Source organism: Phyllopteryx taeniolatus, chromosome 5 (genome assembly GCF_024500385.1).
Source record: "Phyllopteryx taeniolatus isolate TA_2022b chromosome 5, UOR_Ptae_1.2, whole genome shotgun sequence".
Taxonomy (NCBI): Eukaryota; Metazoa; Chordata; class Actinopteri; order Syngnathiformes; family Syngnathidae; genus Phyllopteryx; species Phyllopteryx taeniolatus.
In genome coordinates, this window is record NC_084506.1 from 14,406,049 (window position 1) to 14,425,319 (window position 19,271).

The window sequence follows — 19,271 nt, forward strand, 5'->3', positions numbered from 1 at the left end:
GAGATGTTGCAAATATCTTGGCTACATTATTTAACTCTGAAATAGAAGCAATGCAATTCTATTCTGCTCTAAGTATTTTTACTCGTACATTAATGACATGACAAGCTTAACAACAAACTAAAAGAACTTGAACATAATATCGTCATCTAAACATGTTGAAGCTGCAGCCTGTGGCAGCAGTTAATAAAAGTCTTGTGTTGCACATTATTTGAATAATGAGACATTTGTAATAAAACAAAGTCTCTTTGTATTGAAAGTACATATTTTCCCTTTTTTAAAACAAATGTCCGCTAGTGAAGAGATAGATCCGTTTCAGCTAATTCTGTCATTTTCCCGATGCAGAAGGAGATTGTATGAGAGACTGGATAATAAACAAAGAGGAATACCACCAGGTTTGTTCCTGCTGAGATTTTTGATGAACAATCCGCAAGGTTGCAAAGATCTTGTTGGACTCAGTAAGGAGTGTAGGTCACACTCATGGTCACACAGCATGGAGCAGTGTGGAAGCAGTTGCTTTGGCAACGATAATGAGCAAACGTGTACTTCTGTTGTGCCAATATTGGATGTGTTTCAAGTGATGATTTACCAAATCCAGTCTTGACTTGAGTCTTGACAGCCCAGCCGATGATTGGCAGGAAAGATCCAATTCAAGGGCTGTTTGAAAAATGGTTTTCAAAATGATAAAGCTCAATTTTAGCGGGCACATAGAGAGGTGTAAATGTAGTTTACATTGGTGTGCACTGCATTGCATCATATTGAACCTTAGAAGTCTTTGCCCAGTGGATTCTCTCTCTGACGAGGCTCTGTGAGTGATTGCTATTGCCCAGGATTGCTGGGAAGCTTTCCCTCATCCGCATGATTCCACACGCATTGTTTGTTCAACCATTGTTGACAGGATTACCTCCGTTTTGCCCATTTCCCCCCAAAAACAGCACAACCATCATTCATTCCTTTTTTTAAATTTTTTTATAATGGCCATGCATTATACAGTATGCGTCACACACATGATCCTGCTTTAGATGCTAGAGGTTAAATGTACATGTATAGTATTTAAATGGATGTGTTCTTTGAATCAAATGATCAAGGTTTGAACTGCCTGTGCTGATTCAGTGACCGAAATTGGGGGTAAGGGGGCTTATGACATTCCTGTTTGCTATACAGTGTTCTATGACACTGTCCAAACATGCTGGGTCTGCTGTCCCAGCAGCCAAACCCAAGCAAGCCACTTGCTTTGTTATCGTTGCACAAAGCCTAGTCTCAGTCCAGTCATGCTCAGACAGACCAAGAAACAGTTGCATCCGCGTGTAGGACACTCTTTAACTAAGGGGAAGGAGAAAAAAAAGGCTGCAGGTGAGCCAGAGCCAATCATCCCAGCTGACTTTGGGCGAGAGGTGGGGAACAAACTCAACTGGTCGCCAGACAATTGCAGTCCTTGACACTTTCAGAAATGACATTTATTCTGCTGATTTTAGGCAAAATGCTTTCATTAATTTGTAACTTGCAATGTTGAGGACATACAGTTGAATTTAAATACTTTCGTGCAGCCGGTGTGGATCAGTTCCCACTCAGTGTGATTGTCACAATTGCCCTGTGATTACTGTAGACTACATTAAGTAGCCAACATTAAAACCTTGTTCTCACTGCAAGTTCTGATGACCATAATATTTTGATGACTGCCATATGGATCATATTCCAGAACAGTCTGTAACACCACAGATGCAAGTTTTCCAAAGAAGCAATTTGACACAACTGCACTTATTTTTCACGCTTACCCATTCTAGGCTACTTCTGGTCAGCAAGGCCAAGTAAGGCAAGTTGACCAGCACAAATTCATCATGTTTTTTTGGTCACAAGACATATCTGTCTGTCCTTTCACATATGTACACACTTATTGTAAACAACTTCCATTCACATACAAAAATAATGAGATATCAGTCCGGGATTCACATCGCTGGTACGCACATAATGTAAACATTTTGTATTCACATATGCGCAAAATGTACAGCACAAGATGGAAAATGAGATGGACTTTCTTTATTCTACTACTACTACTAATAATAATAATAATCAGCTTTTTTTTCTTTTTTTTTTTATCTCATTACACTGCTTCACGTCATAGTCACTATTAATCCATTAAACAGTAACTTATTCAATTTTATCATGCTATTCTGTACATAAAATCCGATTTGTGCTGATTTAGCTCACCGGTGGGAAAAAGACACGTTACAAAAAAGGAATGCTGAAAAGGTTCCATTTGTTGGCCATCACACAGATTCCTGACCACAGGGACGTCTGATGAGAGAGTATGTGTGTGTTCTCACTGACTCGGCGTCATGGAAATGTTTTTCTTTGCTGTATTGGCTGAGTCAGCAGTCTGATGTTTAATTTAGGGCTCAGTCATTGCCCGTATACAGCCGGTCACCTCAGCTACTGTTTTTTTTTTGGTTTTTTTTTTCCTGCCATGACATCATAGAGCAAAAAAAAAAAAAAAAAGTGATTAGATCACTACATGAACTGGTTAACTACCAGTATTTAAATTCTGGATAGTTCTTTGTTGCCACCTACAAAATTACTTCGTCTATCTTTGAGTCATGTGAAAAGAGACCATTGATCATTAGTACCGGTACTTGAGTTCGATTCAGTTTAAAATGATTTGCTTTGCCTGAATAGAGTGACAGTGATTGAGCATTTTGTTCATTCCATGGTACAGAGGTTATGTGTTCTTTAAAGGTGACTTATATGAGACTTTGTGTATGCTCAGCTGTTTTAAAAGGGATTTATCGACCACAGTTTTGTTACACACTGATCCTCTCGTCATCATCTCTTAGGTTTGTGTCAATGATTTTCCAGTGAACGAAAACTAGGACAGACATTGTTCTGGCAGGGAAACCAAGTTTGCCTGGATAATCATTAGCTTAAAAAAAATAAATAAATCCTTCATCAAATTTCCTTCACAGAGAAAAACTGATGTTCAGTTGGTTGAAAGAGAGGAAAGTCCAAACTAAAATGATTCTGGTGCAAGCACGCTCGTTGCACTGTTTGTATCGCACTATAGTAACCACTGCTCGGGAAATGGCTGTTACATGGTTCTTTGTATATTGTTCTCCATTTCATTTTTTGCCCAGCCATTTCACTTACAGCTGATTAGGACATGGATAATATGGTCAATGACTGTGGTTTTTTCAGGGTGTTTTCTGTCATTTGTCTACATTGCACTTCCTGTGCTTCAATGTTCAGTGACTAAGTATTGCGTAAAACTGGGCATTCTTCACCTCTGTCTCAAACTTTCAGAATTGTTCTTCGCAAAGATTTAAAGGTAGATCATAAATACAAGTCCACACTGCCAATTGTAACTGACATTTACAATTGTCTATTGTTTCTTTTCTTTCAGGAAATTTGGTTCTTCTATCACTGATAGAGCAAGACACAGGAGATAAATGTTTGAAGCTCTCATGATAAATCAGTGACTAGTCATTCCTCGTGCTGCAACATTAGACATCCTTTACTGCTGGTTGATAAGGAAGTCACAGAATTACAAGCTTAAAGCACTCATGCTTCATCATCACGTGTGTTTGTATGAGATCTTCCACAATGGATGTGTTGTTAGGAAGCTGATTCTGTCAGTTGTTGAAGTCACTGTTGTCATTATAGTAGTACAACATCATTGGTGAATGGTGTTACTCAGATTCCTCTATGTCTTGAATCGTGGCACACTAAGATCAAGCAAGGTGAAAGACACAGAATTACATCATAGAGAAAAGTTGGAACAACTACTGGAACTGAAAATAAGAGCTGGTCTCCGCTTTGCAGAATGATAACATGATTATTCCCTCGATTTTTTCCCTTTCGCCATCATATGGCAGCCAAGTGATTTATGTTATGCACTAGGTTTTGGTAATTGTCTATGCAAATTATATGTTCAATAGCATTTGGGGTTGAGGTCGGGGCTGTGATGTTCTTCCCCACCACACTCCTCCAGCCATGTATTTAGCCACCTTGCTTGGTGCACGGGCGCAGTCATGATGGAACAGAAAAAAAGGTTGTCCCCACAAATTTGGAGGTGTAGAATTGATTGATTAGATGTGTGATGTGTCCCAGTACGTTGTGCATGTCCTTTGATTGTAATCCAGCTTTCTCCCATTTGTGTTTCCAATCTTAGTCTATTTAACATGAAAAGTGCCTGTGAAATGGATGTGACCGACTCCTATTGCTGCCACCAGATCACACTGTGAGATGCAAAGAAACAGTGAAAGGGAGCAGGGACAAGAAAATTGGTTGAATTGAAAATGAAGTGAGGAGTGAACAAAAGACCAGATGGGCACACTGAAACTGTTGCTGGCTGAAAAGAGGAGGGAGGGGAGAAGGAGGCAGAGGGAGGAGGTAGACGCACAGCCAGATGAGAGGGAGAGCTCACCTTCGCCTTTATCCATTCCAAACTGTGGAGGCAGGCAAAGGAAGAGCGTTGGTAGCAGAGAGGTGGGGCAAGTGAGGGTGTGTGCTCACATGAGGCGCTCTTCCGCTTCTTGCGTGGGTGCACACAGCGGCTGTGGTTTGTAGACACAGAAGGGAAAAGTTGAGCAAAGTCTGAGTGCTCTCCAGCTGCCAACAAACACAGCAACTCTCTTTCACAGAGGAAGCTACCTTTTCTTGCACACTGCCCGTCACTCCTGGCTGGGGGGAGACAGGACGAGTGGAGAGTCCACGCGCACCTTTACCTTCAGCTACTCTGCCAGCCATCCAGACGAGGCTTGCCCAGGATGTGGACTCTTCTCTTGGGGGTCACCTTAGGACATCTGGCCTCCTGTAGGTCAGAGCAACTTCAAGGTGAGGGGACCATACCTTCTTACAGTGCTCTTTGTTTGAAATCAGCTTTTTTTCTTCTGGCTTGTTTGTGGCCGACTGACTCGCCTTTGTTGGCACACGGGAGTATTGAATATCCGGATCTTAATAAGAATATGAGAGTAAAACTAAAAGAAAGGCTCTGTTATATGCAGCCTGTAAGGAAAACAATTTGTGGATTCCAGCAAGAGTGAGTGTGTGTATCCTACACAGCACAGCACAGACAACACCATGTCTGGCAGTCTGAGACTCCTGACAGACACAAAGAAAAGGCTTTCTCTCTGTGTCTGTGTCGAACACACGTTAACGTGCCTGGAAGCAGAACCTATTTATTTCATCTGAACATTAAAAGCACAACTTCCAGAAGCAAAAGGCACCATTTTTTCATCTTTATTACAGGAATCATACATTTTAATGCTTTACGCTCTGCCACAAAGGATGTTGAGCACCACCCCTCTGTGCAAATGTCGTTCTTTTTTCCATCTCACATGTTCTCCTAGAGTTAGGTTTTGATTGGATTTGTTGCCCCGAGCGATACATCTCTGGAGGTGAACTTGGTGCTGAATCAAACAGGTCTGGGAGCATCTAGCTTGGTCCCACAGGAGATGGTTGTCACGTTGCTCACAAAGACTCCCTCTGGCACCACGGCGCTGAGCATTACACTCTCGAAATGAGTCCTAGTTTAAAGGCAAATTTAAAGATTACTTCTCGAGAGCATCTGTGGCTGTGGGAGGACTACGCTTTAATATGCGTTCGCTCCTTTCAAGGCTTCTTGTGAGCGGAGGAGGCAAGCGTTTGTGTTTGTGCAATGGTTTTATTTGATTTGATTTGATTTGATTTTTTTTGCTCATCATGGCCCAGAACAGTCTTTGAACATTAACTCTGTGGGCTGAAGTATATCATTAAAGTCAGGCCATAGGATCCTGTTGCAAGGCTAACCCGTCATGTAATCTCAAATTAGATTCATGAAAGGATTTTTACAATGGCATCTGTTACAGCTTTTTTTACACACATTGTAACCCCTATGCTGAACAGATATGTTATGATTTTTAGCTAATAAGAAATGCAAAGTGCTGTAATTTCAAAAGCTTAGCCTGTTGCGGAAAAGACTAAGTGATTGTCAACCAAGTAGACCGTCCTGTTAATGCCTGAATCTCTTTAACAAACTACTTCTTTACCAACCCAACCACTATATCTAGCCTCTTCTTTATCAGATGTATCATGTGTCAATGTGCGGTGTGGTCAGGACCACTAAACCTGGCACCAGGTCCAAACCAAGAGACCTTTCGCCTCTACTGGCCTCCTCAGCTGCGTCACCACGTGTTTTTCTCCTTCATCAAGTGACGTTAAAGAAGAGAACTGTATTCTGTATTGGCTGCTAAGCTAAGGTAGTTAGGGCACGCCATGGCCACGACCACAACGGGTACGCCCAATAAATACAAATAGTGTGAAATTAATGTTCTATATTGGATCTCATTAGAGTGTAGATTTCAACTAAATGTTATGGGGTAGTGTATGCACGTTGGCATGCTTTACATTTTGAAAGAGTTGGTTGGCAAGACTCATTCCAAAATAATTTAAAAGCCTTTTTCATTTTGGTCTGCAGGAAATGTGAGAAATCAAGAAAAAAAAATGAAATGACGTATGAACTAAATAGAAATGAAAATTATTCTTCATGTCAATAGAAAATCTTTAATCACATCTCGGAAATCTTTGTAGCACCCTTTGCTTTTCAGCAAGATTACTCATAAACCACATTCACCAACTGCAAATTTTGGTGGGGGCCCAGTAAAGGAAATATGCGGTTTGACATCTTTTCGTGTCACTGCAATACATTTTTCTTCATTTCAGATATGCTTCCTTGTTTACCACCTCCTATTCTGAACACATTAAAAGCGCATGGAATAGGTGATCATGGCAGTCCTGCTTGTGACCTTCCACTGTTGTTGCAAAAATGTACGTGTACACCAAACATATATTCACCTGCCACATGTTATTGTGAGTGGTCGGACATGGCTGCCGACCGAGCAATTCATCGAGGTGTGATGAGTGGTGCCTTGCTGGAGTGACGGTCAGGGCACGAGTCTTGCTTCGAAACCAGCTGATGAAAAATTATGTTACAGTGAACAAGAATGTGTCTGTTTGAGCGTGACATTCCTGCTGCGGTTTTCATTCCGACGTTATCAATATAATATAACCGTGAAAGCCAAAGAGCACAGAAAAGATAAAGTGAAAACAACAACTTTTGTTGATCTCAATATGAAGGTACTTGGTATGCTGGTTTTCTCCATGATTTATGATGACATGTCCTTGATAGCGTTTCGGTTTTAGTCTCGGTGAGCATAAGTGTTTGTGGCCCTGCCTTGTGCCTGCAAGGACTAATTTGTTCCTTATTACTAGCATGCAGGAGACAAACAAATAACAATTTGATAAAAACAATAGAAACTAGGAAATCGGACAGTAGAGGGAGAGAAAATATACCTAGAACAATGATACATTACATATGAGTGTTGTATGGGGCAGTAGCATTAAACCCTGTGAGGGAAGGACAGGACAAGATAGGACAGGATAAGGACAGGACAGGAGGAGAAGCATGCAGGACAAGGGTCGTGAACAGTACAGTACATTATTTCTACATTGTTATTTTAGATTCATTTCACCATGGCTCGAGACACCATGAACAATCAGTTGCTTTGGTTTCAACTTCATTAGGTGGCAGAGGAAGCTTTGGGGTGGTCACTGCCTTGGGATGGCAGGCTTTGGGGCTGCACAAAAACCCTTGTGACTGCTCTGCATACTAATCAATCCCCTTTTTGCAGTTTTTGCTGTCTTTGATCCCTCTGGCTAGTTTCGGGGCCACAACTACTGTTGTTTTTCAGCATACCCTTTCAGGGACACTTTGCCATGTGGCAGCATGTGTGTGTGTGTGTGTGTGTGTGTGTGTGTGGGGCCTGAGGGAACAGCCACTCAAGACAGTATTGGCACAGACTCTTGTTGCCCAACTGCCGCTAACAGCAAATCGTTCATCTGATATGTTAACGGCGCACAAATAACCGATAACAATCGTAACAGGATTCTTAACATCTTTTACACTGGCTGTATTTTCATAATAGTAAATAAAAATAATATTGATGTAGTCAATCACTTTCACTTGTTTTGTTTGCATGCATGTTGCAATACAAGAGTATGAAACAGTTATTTCCTCAACAATGTACTTCCTTTTTTAAACTGTAACAGTGGAACAGTTTGCCTTATCTGTTATAACTTGTGCTAATATGTGACAACTTGCCGTAGTACAGTGAACCATATTGGTGGATTTATTGCGGGATAAAACAAAGGTCAGAGTTTCACTTTAGTAGTGAAGTTATAAAAAGGTCTGTTAAGGCACTTGTACTTTTAAGTCTGTTCTATTAAGTTATTTATAATTTATAAATTCATGAAAACTAAATTGTTTTGAGCTGAGCAATCAAGAGCTGAACTCTTGTTATATGATGGTTGCCATGGTCGCCACAGACCACAATCCCCAACAATAACTACAATGTGGCTCACAAGAAAAATTTGTCTGACTCCCCTGATGTGGATTATTGTACGGTCACTAATGTTTGTTTTTTTGTATTGAATTTCCCATTCAAGTTGTTTCCCTCACTATCACTATGAATTCAAATGTGCACCTGGGCAGCCGTGGCCCAATGGTTAAGATCATCGCCTGCCACCGTAGGGGACCTAGGTTCAAAACCCCGACTGGACCATCCGCCAACATCCCCCGGACTCACGGCTGTGGTGTCCTTGAGCAAGACACTGATACCCCGAAATGCTCCCCGGCCGCTTCAGCTCCCCCCTGCTCCAGTGTGTTCCACTAACATGTGTATGTGTTCACTGTGATGGGTTAAATGCAGAGAACAAATTTTGTGTGCACGCATGCATGTTCATGACAATAAAAGATGATTCTTCTTCTTCTTATTCTGCTCATATCAATGTTTAGTGTGATCTATGTCACCATATGCTGCTGCCTGCTCTTTTCTCTTTCTCGCTTGTTTGACTGACTTCACATTTTACATTTTAACAGGTGTAAGTCATTTCCACGTGCAGTTTAGCTCACATCTGGTGAGAGAAGGTTCAGACTTTTAATTATCATAACGATCAGGCTACTAGATGTTTGCTAAAAGATGACGTAAATAAAATACCTATTGTAATGTAACGTCGATGAATTTGTGTGTGTGTGTGTGTGTCTTTGCCTGAGGCACTACACTGCAGACACATGATGCTTCTGTTCTTCACCTCATGCAAACATTGTCTCATGTTGAATTCCTACATACGTCCATGGAGCAAGCCACCCCGTGTCAGATCACTTATTTGCTTATTACCCAGTTAATTGTTGTGAAAGGGTTCTCGTGGTCCATGACAGGGTCTCAATCAGAGTGACTGGAAGCAACCAACACAGCTGTGTTTTTTGCTGCCATGCACGTGATGGTGAAGATTGAATATGTTGATAATGAGCTAAAAAAAAAGTGATAAAGATGAAAAGTGAAAGCTTTGTGGCTGAGGGTTAGTTGCTTTCAGTCTGCTTCATTTCCACAGATCTATTGTTACATTTTTTTTTTTATTGTGGGATTTCACTTAAAAGAATACAGTAATTGTTTCTCCTCTGTAGCCTTCAGCCATCTATTTTTTATAGTGTGTCTTCATTTGGGTGGCTGGTGAGCTGGAGCCTATCCCAGTTGACTGTGGGTGAGATACACCCACCCTGGGATACAGGATACACCCTGGGCTAGTCGCCACTCAATTGCATGGCGTATTGATGGCTCTATTTTTGTGACCGGTGTAAATTTGGACTGACTTTCTGCTACCAAATTGTCACATGTGGCAGGCGTATGCCAAAAGACAAACTCTTATTGTGCTGGTACAGGCAGTTTGTCACAGACTGGTCTGTCAATAGGCAAACACGCAGTAAGCCTTGTGCTTGAGATATACCGTTTTTTGCACTCCGGTGCAGATGTGCCGTCTATGAAAATAATGCCCTCAGAGTATGGGTGTCCAAACTACTTTTGGCCATTTCTGGCTCGCCGTCCATTTTTATGCTAAGAGTAAAATTTGACACAGTTCGCAACATTATTGAAAAAAAGGTGGAGGGGGCAGTATGCAAAGTGTGGGTGTCAAAAGTGCCGTCTATGAAAATAATGCCCTTAGAGTACGGGTGTCCAAATTACTTTTGGCCATTTCTGGCTCGCCATCCATTTTTATGCTAAAAGTAAAATTTGACACGGTTCGCAACATTATTGAAAAAAAGGTGGAGGGGGCAGTATACAAAGTGTGGGTGTCAAAAGTGATGGGATTGTGACACCCACATCCCCCATGGGTGTGACACCCCTGAAAATTACTATTTCTTACTCCATATAGAGGTTTTCAAATAAACAGTGTACAACTAAAATACATACAATAATGTATAACTAAAATAGAAAGAAATTTGCCTCCATAATGCACTGGTGAATAACGATAATTCAGTGTCAGAAGCAAAAATGTTTTCCTCCACTTTCTACTCCGTGTCAAGATCCAATTTGTGAAAATACACTATATTGCCAAAAGTATTCGCTCACCTGCCTTGACTCAGATTTGAATTGTGACATCCCATTCTTAATCCATAGGGTTTAATATGACATTGGTCCACCCTCTGCATTTATAACATCTTAAACTCTACTGGGAAGGTTTTCCATAATGTTTAGGAGTGTGTTTATGTGAATTTATGACCATTTTTCTAGAAGCACATTCGTGAGGTTACACACTGATGTTGGACGAGAAGGCCTGGCTCTCATTCTCTGCTCTAATTCATCAAAAAGTGTTCTATAGGGTTGAGGTCAGATTGTGCAGGCCAGTGAAGACATCAAACTCATTTGTGTCTTTATGAACCTTGATTTGTGCACTGATGCACAGGCATGTTGGAATAGAAAGGGGCCATCTCCAAACTGTTCCCACAAAGTTGGAAATATCCATGATATTAGCCCTTGACCTCCAGTGAAATGAACTCTGAATGCTTCAGCATAACAAGAGATTTTGGACAGTCAAACAGTTTGGGTATTACCCCTTCCTGGTCCAACATGTCTGCGCACCACTGCACAAAGCAAGGTCCATAAAGACATGGATGATAGAATTTGGTATGGATGAACTTGACTGGCCTGTACAGAGTCCTACCCTCAACCCGAAAGAACACCTTTAGGTTGATTTCGAGTGGACAATGAGCCAGGCCTTCTCGCCCAACATCAGTGTGTGACCTCACAAATATGCTCCTGGAAGACTTGACAAAAAGTCCCATAAAATCACTCCTAAACCTTGTTGAAAGCCTTCACAAAAGAGTTGAAGCTGTTACAGCTGCAAAGGGTAGACCAAATTCAAATTAAACCACATGGATTTAGAATGGGATAATACCTAAAATCATATGTGAGTCAAGGCAGGTGAGTCAATATTTTTGACAATATAGTGTATCACATCTTTCAACAATTTCAGGTTATTACAGTTTGCTCTTGTTTTGATTCTGAATGTGGACATGAGATTCGGTTGCTCCTAAATGCTGGTGTGGCTCTATTCTAGTGGATTCAGGGCAGTGGCTCACTTCACAATCCTGAAAAATCCTAAATAATTTTCCTGTCAACTTTGACAGACTGCTGTGAAGTAGCAGTATTTCCAAAATATAGTAACTATAATATGTAATTGCTTAACGGACTGCTTTTCAGCGTGTTTCATAAATTAAATTCAAATAATGTCAAAGTGATAGATTTTTCTCGATAAGGCCCTTGGAGGAAAATGGTTGGACACCCCTGCCTTAGAGTATCACAACCCTTCACACCTTAGAACAATTCATCCATCATCCATTTTCTGAAGCGCTCATCCTCACTAGGGTGTGCTGGTGCCTATCCCAGCTGACTTCGGGCGCGAGTAAACCCTGAAGTGGTCGCCAGCCAATCGCAGGGCACATGTAGAAAGACAACTATTCACACTCACATTCACAGCTACAGACAATTCAGTCTTCAATTAACCTAAATGTCTTTGGAATGTGGGAGAAAGCTGGAGAACCCAGAGAAATCCTACGCTAGCAAACATAGAAGGTACAAACTCCTCACAGGAGGGCCTGAGCTGAGATTCAAACCCAGAACTTCTCTATTGTAAGGCAGATGTCCTAATCACTAGACCACTAAGTGCCCCTCTGTACTTTAATTCCTGTAAAATTGTTATCTATACATTTTTACCTTTTAACTAAATGCTTTTCTGTTTTATTCATCCCACAGTCAATTCTCGCAGCTGCAGCTATGCCGGAGTGTTTATTGTCGAGGGAGAAGCTCGTCACTCTCTGACCTTTACCAAGGCTCAAAATGTGTGCGAACAGCTACAGACTATAATGGCAAGTCCAGAACAAGTCGAGCAGGCCTTCGAGAAAGACATGGAAACCTGCAGGTGAAACCAAAAACTTTTCATTTGCTCGCCCCTCTCAACCACTCAGCTCATTTCTTCGCCTGGTCTGCTGTGCCTTGTTATGTCATTATTCTGGTAATATTTAAGTCCTCCGTTTCTGTTCAGTCCATGTTATTGTCATTTGATGTTGTGTTGATGCCTGCTTTTTGTTTATCGTTCTTTTGGGAATTTATATTTGTAAATGTTTCCCCTGTCTTCACTTCTGATTTGTTTTGCTGCATTTGTGTCTCGGACATAATAACGTGTTACTGTGTTTAAATGTTACCCTTGGACAATCATGAAAGCAGCTAAATTTGTCACGGGCACCACCACATCACAACTATGAATAATTCTCTCACCAATTTCTTTCACATTTTACTACAGCAATTATTTTTTTTAAATGTAAGTTGCTTACATGCCAGGAATACTACGGTGTACTCCAATTTCCATTCCTACAAGAATGTAATACATTATACAGTTTTTTTGGGGAAAGTATCATTTTGCTAGCTGGCACAGAAACAGAACTTGTGTGAGCCGTCGAGACCAACAAGGCCTTCTCTGCTGGCTTTAACGCTATACGAAACACTAACCTTCATTTACATCCCAAATTCTAATATTTGTTCCATGAAATCCTTTTTTTGTACCGCTTATCCTCACTAGGCGTGCTGAAGCCTATCCCAGCTGACTTCGGGCTAGAGGCAGGGTGCACTGAACCGGTCGCCAGCCAATTGCAGGGCACATATAAACAAACAACCATTCGCACTCACATTCACACTTACGGGCAATTTAGAGTCTTCAATCAACCTACCATGCATGTTTTTGAGATGTGGGAGGAAACCAGAGTATCCGGAGAAAACCCACGCAGGCACGGGGAGAACATGCAAACTCCACAAAGGCGGGGCCGGGATTTGAACCCCAGTCCTCAGAACTGTGAGGCAGATGTGCTAACCAGTTTTTTAATGTTTCTCTTAGCTGCACAGCTTTCATTGGTGTATTTGGATGTTAGATTTTTTTTGTTCAAGTCACCCTCGATATGCTGCCATTCTAATCTACATTCTAATCTGCACAGCATCTTCAAAATCAACAATGATGGCCAATGTAAGCTAAACTATTAGCTGTTTCCTCCAGAGGGGGGCCCCGGTGACCCGCGTCCGTGCAAGGGAAAACACAATCCAATAATTTTTCTCGTCATTGGGGTCTTTGGAGCCATGCTTTGTCTGGTCCCTCACCAAGGATCACCATGCGTGACACTGCCAGGGGCATAAAGCCCCAGACAACTTAACTCCTAGGATCAAACCCCTCCACCACGATAAGGTGACGGCTCAAGGAGAGGTGTGATGTTTGAAAATTAATTTATTGTGTTGGCCACTGCCACAGTCTTTCTTCGAAATTAGGTTTAAAATAACCTAAACAATCTTACCCTTCTACGTTTTCATTTCATGTGCCTTTTGTCAAATTCAAAATGTTTCTGTCTCTGAAAATGTAACCATGTCACTGTCAAATGTGGTGTCTTGTCAGGAATGGCTGGATCAGCAACATGAGCTTCGCTATCCTCAGACACACACCCCATGAAAACTGTGCCATGAATATGACCGGCTTAATCATTTATCCTCGTGACGACCCAAATGACAGTTTAGATACTTACTGCTACGATGAAACAGGTTTGTTTGTTTCAGATTTTTTTTCGTCCCATAACTTATTTAGAATTTTATGAATATTCATAATCTGTACCTAAATAGTTACCTTTTATTTATGTCTCAATTTTTATCTCTTCTACTTTGTCCATATACTAGCTGGGCCTGAGATTAACTGTGATAAGGCGTTTGACAGAAATGAACAAGGTAAGAACAACCATCCATGCATGCACCTATTTTGAAATGATACACATACACAAACATGCCCATGTCACATAAATTCAAGAATGTAAAATGATTAAAACATTTGATCAAAAGTTTCACAACAATCTACTTGAAGTTAAAAGAAAAAATTAAATAGTACTAAATCAAGTCAATAGTGTTAAATGTACATTTGGTAACAGGCAAAGACAATAAATGGACCGGTAGATACTGTATTCTGTAGTACTAAACACCAATAAAAGATCCTGTTGAAAAAATAATATTTTCTTATCATTTTACTGTAGTTAACCCAATGAATGTAATAAGCGCCGACAGAAGGACAAACACAACATGAAAGGAGATGTTGTTGCTTCTGAATGTTGTGAACCACAACAGGTTGCCATGGGGATGACAGAACCTTGATTACAATCCAGTGTACCATCCAAATAATTTTGTATTGATCCACCTTTTCCCTCGTTGAAAATCCAGTGTGAGGTTGCATTTCATGGGCACATAGGAGACTAATTTGATATCAATGTTAACAGTCATATCAACGTTTTCTTTTAACTTGTCTGGGTCACTAGTGCAATCATGACCTTATCTCAGCTCATTGTATTGTTTTGTCTGAAAGATTTATGGGGGCGTCAGTAGCTCAGTCCGTAAGGACTTGTCTTTGGCACTGAAAAGGCGAACGTTTTGAATTCAGTTGAATCAAATGACAGAAATTGAGAAAAGAAATGCTGGTGTGCATCCTGGGTAAGACAGAACAGCACCATGCTCTGTTTTGAAAGATATGTACTGTATAATGTAAAATAACAGACTGATGAAAAACAAATGAGCAGTGTTAGGAATGTGCTAGTGAATATACAGTAACGTACGCACAACAGTATATATATATTTATAAATATATATATATATATATATATATATATATATATATATATATATATATATATATATATATATATATATATATGGGCATGAAAATAAATTATTTTAACCTGAAGTATGGCAGGACTATTAATCTGCTCAATACTGCAATGCATTTAAATACAGATAGACCTCAGTATAGCTCTGTGCTGAACTGAGCATAGTTTCTTTTCTACTGAAGCTACTGTTGAAACAATGAATCAAAGTGGGAAAAAGAGAAATGTGTGCTGGTTTTCACATTTACCGTAATTTCTCATGTATAATGCACACTCATGTAACCTAAGAATTTTGAGGTCAACTTAGGTTGACCTCAAAATTCTGGAAAACCCTTCAACCTATGTATAAGGTATTTTTACAATGCATGATTTTGCTTCTACCCATATGATCAAAAGATGAAGTATTATCTGTATTTTGTTAGTTTTTTTCAAAGAATTATACTGAAGTTATGCACATTATTTGAACACATAATACTTTATTTTTAATTACTTGCTCTTTTTTTGAAATTCACAGCCCTACTTTTATGTAGTAAATGAGAAAACACACAGTTGTGCTCATATGTTTGATTACCCAGATATAATTTGTAAGATGGGTACAATTCTTTAAAGAAAACATGAAGGACCAGGCAAAACACACTTAATTTTATTTTAATGGGATTGAAATTAAACTGTCAAGCATTTCAGAAAAGCATTATCATTAAACAAAATGTATAAAAGATAAATAAATTAATGATGGTTGTTGTTGGTCATCAGTCGTATTTAAAAAAACAAAACAAAACAATATTTCACAAATTCTACCTGGGTAGGTAAACTTATGAGCACAATTGTACATATATGTACCCCTGTCATATTGGAATGAAAGTGTAGTCTACACCTTTTTCATAACCTCTAGGTGGCATAATAGAATGAAAGTGTACAACTTTGTCATAACCTCTAGGGGGCCGTGGCATAGTGGAATGAAAGTGTACAGCTTTGTCATAACCTTTAGATTTGTGGCATGCATTTATAAAAGGTGAAAGTCTTTAATTTTCTCCTATACCTATGTATAATGCGCACTATTGATTTATGAAAATTTCTTGGGGAAAAAATTTGCATTATACATGAGAAATTACGGTATCCATCCATCCATTTTCCATACACTTATCCTCACTAGGGTTGCGGGCGTGCTGGAGCCTATCCCTGCTGACTCTGGGCGAGAGGCGGGGTACACCCTGAACTGGTCCCCAGCCAATTGCAGGGCACATAGAAACAAAATAAACATTCACACTCAGACTCACACCTACAGGCAATTTAGAGTCTTGTACACCGGAGAAAACCCATGCAGACATGGGGAGAACATGCAAACTCCACACAGGCGAGGCCGGATTTGAACCCGGGTCCTCAGAACTGTGAGGCAGATGTGCGAACCAGTCATGCACTGTCCCGCCTGGTTAATAATTTTTTTTCAAATTTTGTAACTAAGGCAAAACCCAATTCTGAAAGTGTGCACAGACCTTCAGTGCTATTTGTTGTTTGAATAATCAATGTACTGGGATACACCTGGTCAGAGGCGGTGTCATCGGGGGTTTACTGGGGGCAAGTGTCCCCCACTTATTGTCCCTTTTGCCCCTATGTGCCCTTTTTCAGGAATGGGAAATTTGTGATAGATTGATCGATATGCCAATGTGGTTGTGATGCTAGGATGTATGTATAAACATTTCTTCTCCTTTGTCAGCAACTCCTTCAGCAGAGCCTGTGTCCACGCCAGCAGAATCAGGACTGTCTGTTGGGGTAACTGAAATAACACCGCCCCCTGTGCCAGAAGAAGCCACAGAACAGCCCACAGTGGAAACTAGTTCACTTGGATGGGACAACAATCATACTGTCCTGATCGCGTTCACTGCTGGAGACTTCGATCAGACCACTGGATCCGGGCTGCAGCCGCCCCACTCGGAAGAGGAAACACTGTCGACCCACGTCCCCGTCGGCGGGACCGATGTAACACAGCCCCTTCCACATGACAAGCAGGGGGATGTGAAAATGAAGCCCGAAAATGAGGATGCTACAGCTGCGTGTAAGTCTTGCAGTACTACAGCAAGCAGAGTGCATGCGTTTATTATAGACACCTGGTAATGCAACAATTACATATCAACAGATTGCTGTGTATTCAAACTAACTGTTTGTTTAACAGCAGTCCTCAATGCAGCAACTTCATGACAACTGAACTTTTAATAAGACACGGTGCCCTCTGGTGTTTGACTCTCACATTAATTCCTTACTCAACTCAATCGCCATGTGTTTGTGCGTTTGAAACCAAATGTTTAAAGGTATCTTATCTTTCAAAACTAAACACAGCCTTGTGTTACACATAAAATGCAATAATGAGGTATTGTTTTGCCAGCGAATCTGAGATTTAACAGACAGGTAGACTGAAGTTTGGTCATTATGTTAAATAAATCAATGTTAAAATTACTTTTGAGTAAGAGATGAGTGAAATCGTTATTTTGTTTGTTTGTTTATGGACATGAAGCTACACAGCAACCCCCGCATGGCAACAAAAGGATGAATGTGGTCGTGCCACAGCCGGATCAACGGGAGGCCAGTGATTCATCAAGTGAGTGGCCACGATGTACTACTGTGAAGTTATTTGTAATTGAAGTCAAATAACACAATAATTCGAGCCTGAACTCTATGACAGCAGTTCTTCTTCTTGGTACATCTCCCTGCAGACTGGCTTGTCATCGTTGGGGTGCTCGCAGCAGTTGCCGCTATCCTCTTTGTGTGTGTGGCTGTTGCCAAAAGGAAGAGGTATGCACATACTGTAGAATTCCAATGACTTTTTCAGACACGGCAGGGAACGCAACAAGTGGACAAATGCGTGTGGATGTGTTCTTGCAGCTGGTGCGGCAAGAAACAAACCCTGATGATCACTTCAAAAGAGAACGAGGGAAACGGCGCCGCAGGAGCTGTGGCCTCCAGCTCCCAGGCGCATGAGAGGGAGCAGGAAATGGTGACCCTCATGAACAAGGAGAAGACCCAGGAGAACGGAAACAACGAGGAGTTCACCGTCATCACGCTGGAGGAAACGCCTGATAAAGAGGCGTGAGGGAGCAGGCGGAGGCAATGGAAGGGAGGGGGTCGGGTAGTTGGACGGGTGGCGTTCTAAACTGCTTGGGTGGTCAGCACTGGATGGACACTGGGTGGGTGTTAGCGCGTAGTTGTGTGTGTAATGTAGAAACATAAAGTTGCCACTGTACTGGACCGAGGCTGCTGGGTCCTTCCGACCCTCGTGCAGCATATTGTTTGTCGAGTGTGCCATATTAGTGAGGAGGGGGAGGGGAAGCATGCATAACTGAGTGTGAGTGTGTTGTGTGCCAGTTTTTGTGCATGTGTTGTGTGTCTTGATAACAAAGGGGATGGGTGGGAAACAGACGCAGGGGGTTGGGTTGGAATGTTTTAATCAATGAAGACGCATGGATTGCGTTTTTGTTTTTGTTTTTTTAAGTGAGCGTAAAGACGCACATCAGCCAAAACAGCGAAATGCCCAAACTATGACAATAAAATTTAATTGGAAAAATCCTGTGTCATATAAAATATGAGCAAACAATCTTTTATATTGTTGTGATTTATTTGCTTATTTTTGTGCTTTGGTCTCCCAGGCATTTCCTCTACTTTAGTTTTTAGTTTCTCAAAACAGCTGGAGATATAACTTGTAACACTTTTCTTGGTCTGTATATATATATATATATATATATATATATATATATATATATATATATATATATATATATATATATATAGGCGTGAGGGAGCAGGGGAGGCAATGGAAGGGAGGGGGTCGGGTGGTATATATATATATATATATATATATATATATATATATAGATATATAGATATATATATATATATATATATATATATATAGATATATATAGATATATATATATAGATATATATATATATATATATATATATATATATATATATATATATATATATATATAGATATATAGATAGATATATATATATATATATAGAGGCGGCACGGTGGCTGACTGGTTAGAGCATCAGCCTCACAGTTCTGAGGACACGGGTTCAATCCCCGGCCCCGCCTGTGTGGACTTTGCATGTTCTCCCCGTGCCTGCGTGGGTTTTCTCCGAGTACTCCGGTTTCCTCCCACATCCCAAAATCATGCATGAATTGGAGACTCTAAATTGCCCGTAGGCATGACTGTGAGTGCGAATGGTTGTT

General features: G+C 40.7%; 1 protein-coding gene across 2 annotated transcripts; it reads left to right on the top strand.

Moving 5' to 3' along the window:
* The first annotated feature begins 342 nt into the window (after positions 1-342).
* Positions 343-18,626, top strand: cd44b (CD44 molecule (Indian blood group) b). Of its 2 annotated transcripts, none has more exons than XM_061773557.1 (9): positions 343-392; positions 4,632-4,824; positions 12,117-12,282; positions 13,798-13,940; positions 14,073-14,120; positions 16,755-17,093; positions 17,550-17,633; positions 17,749-17,827; positions 17,918-18,626. In XM_061773557.1, exons 1-9 carry the CDS (start codon positions 354-356, stop codon positions 18,123-18,125), a joined length of 1,299 nt encoding a protein of 432 aa, XP_061629541.1. In that variant the 5' UTR covers positions 343-353; the 3' UTR covers positions 18,126-18,626. The 2 variants fall into 2 exon arrangements, with proteins under 2 accessions (XP_061629541.1, XP_061629542.1); XM_061773558.1 differs by lacking the exon at positions 343-392 and adding an exon at positions 4,399-4,549.
* The last annotated feature ends 645 nt before the right edge of the window (positions 18,627-19,271 follow it).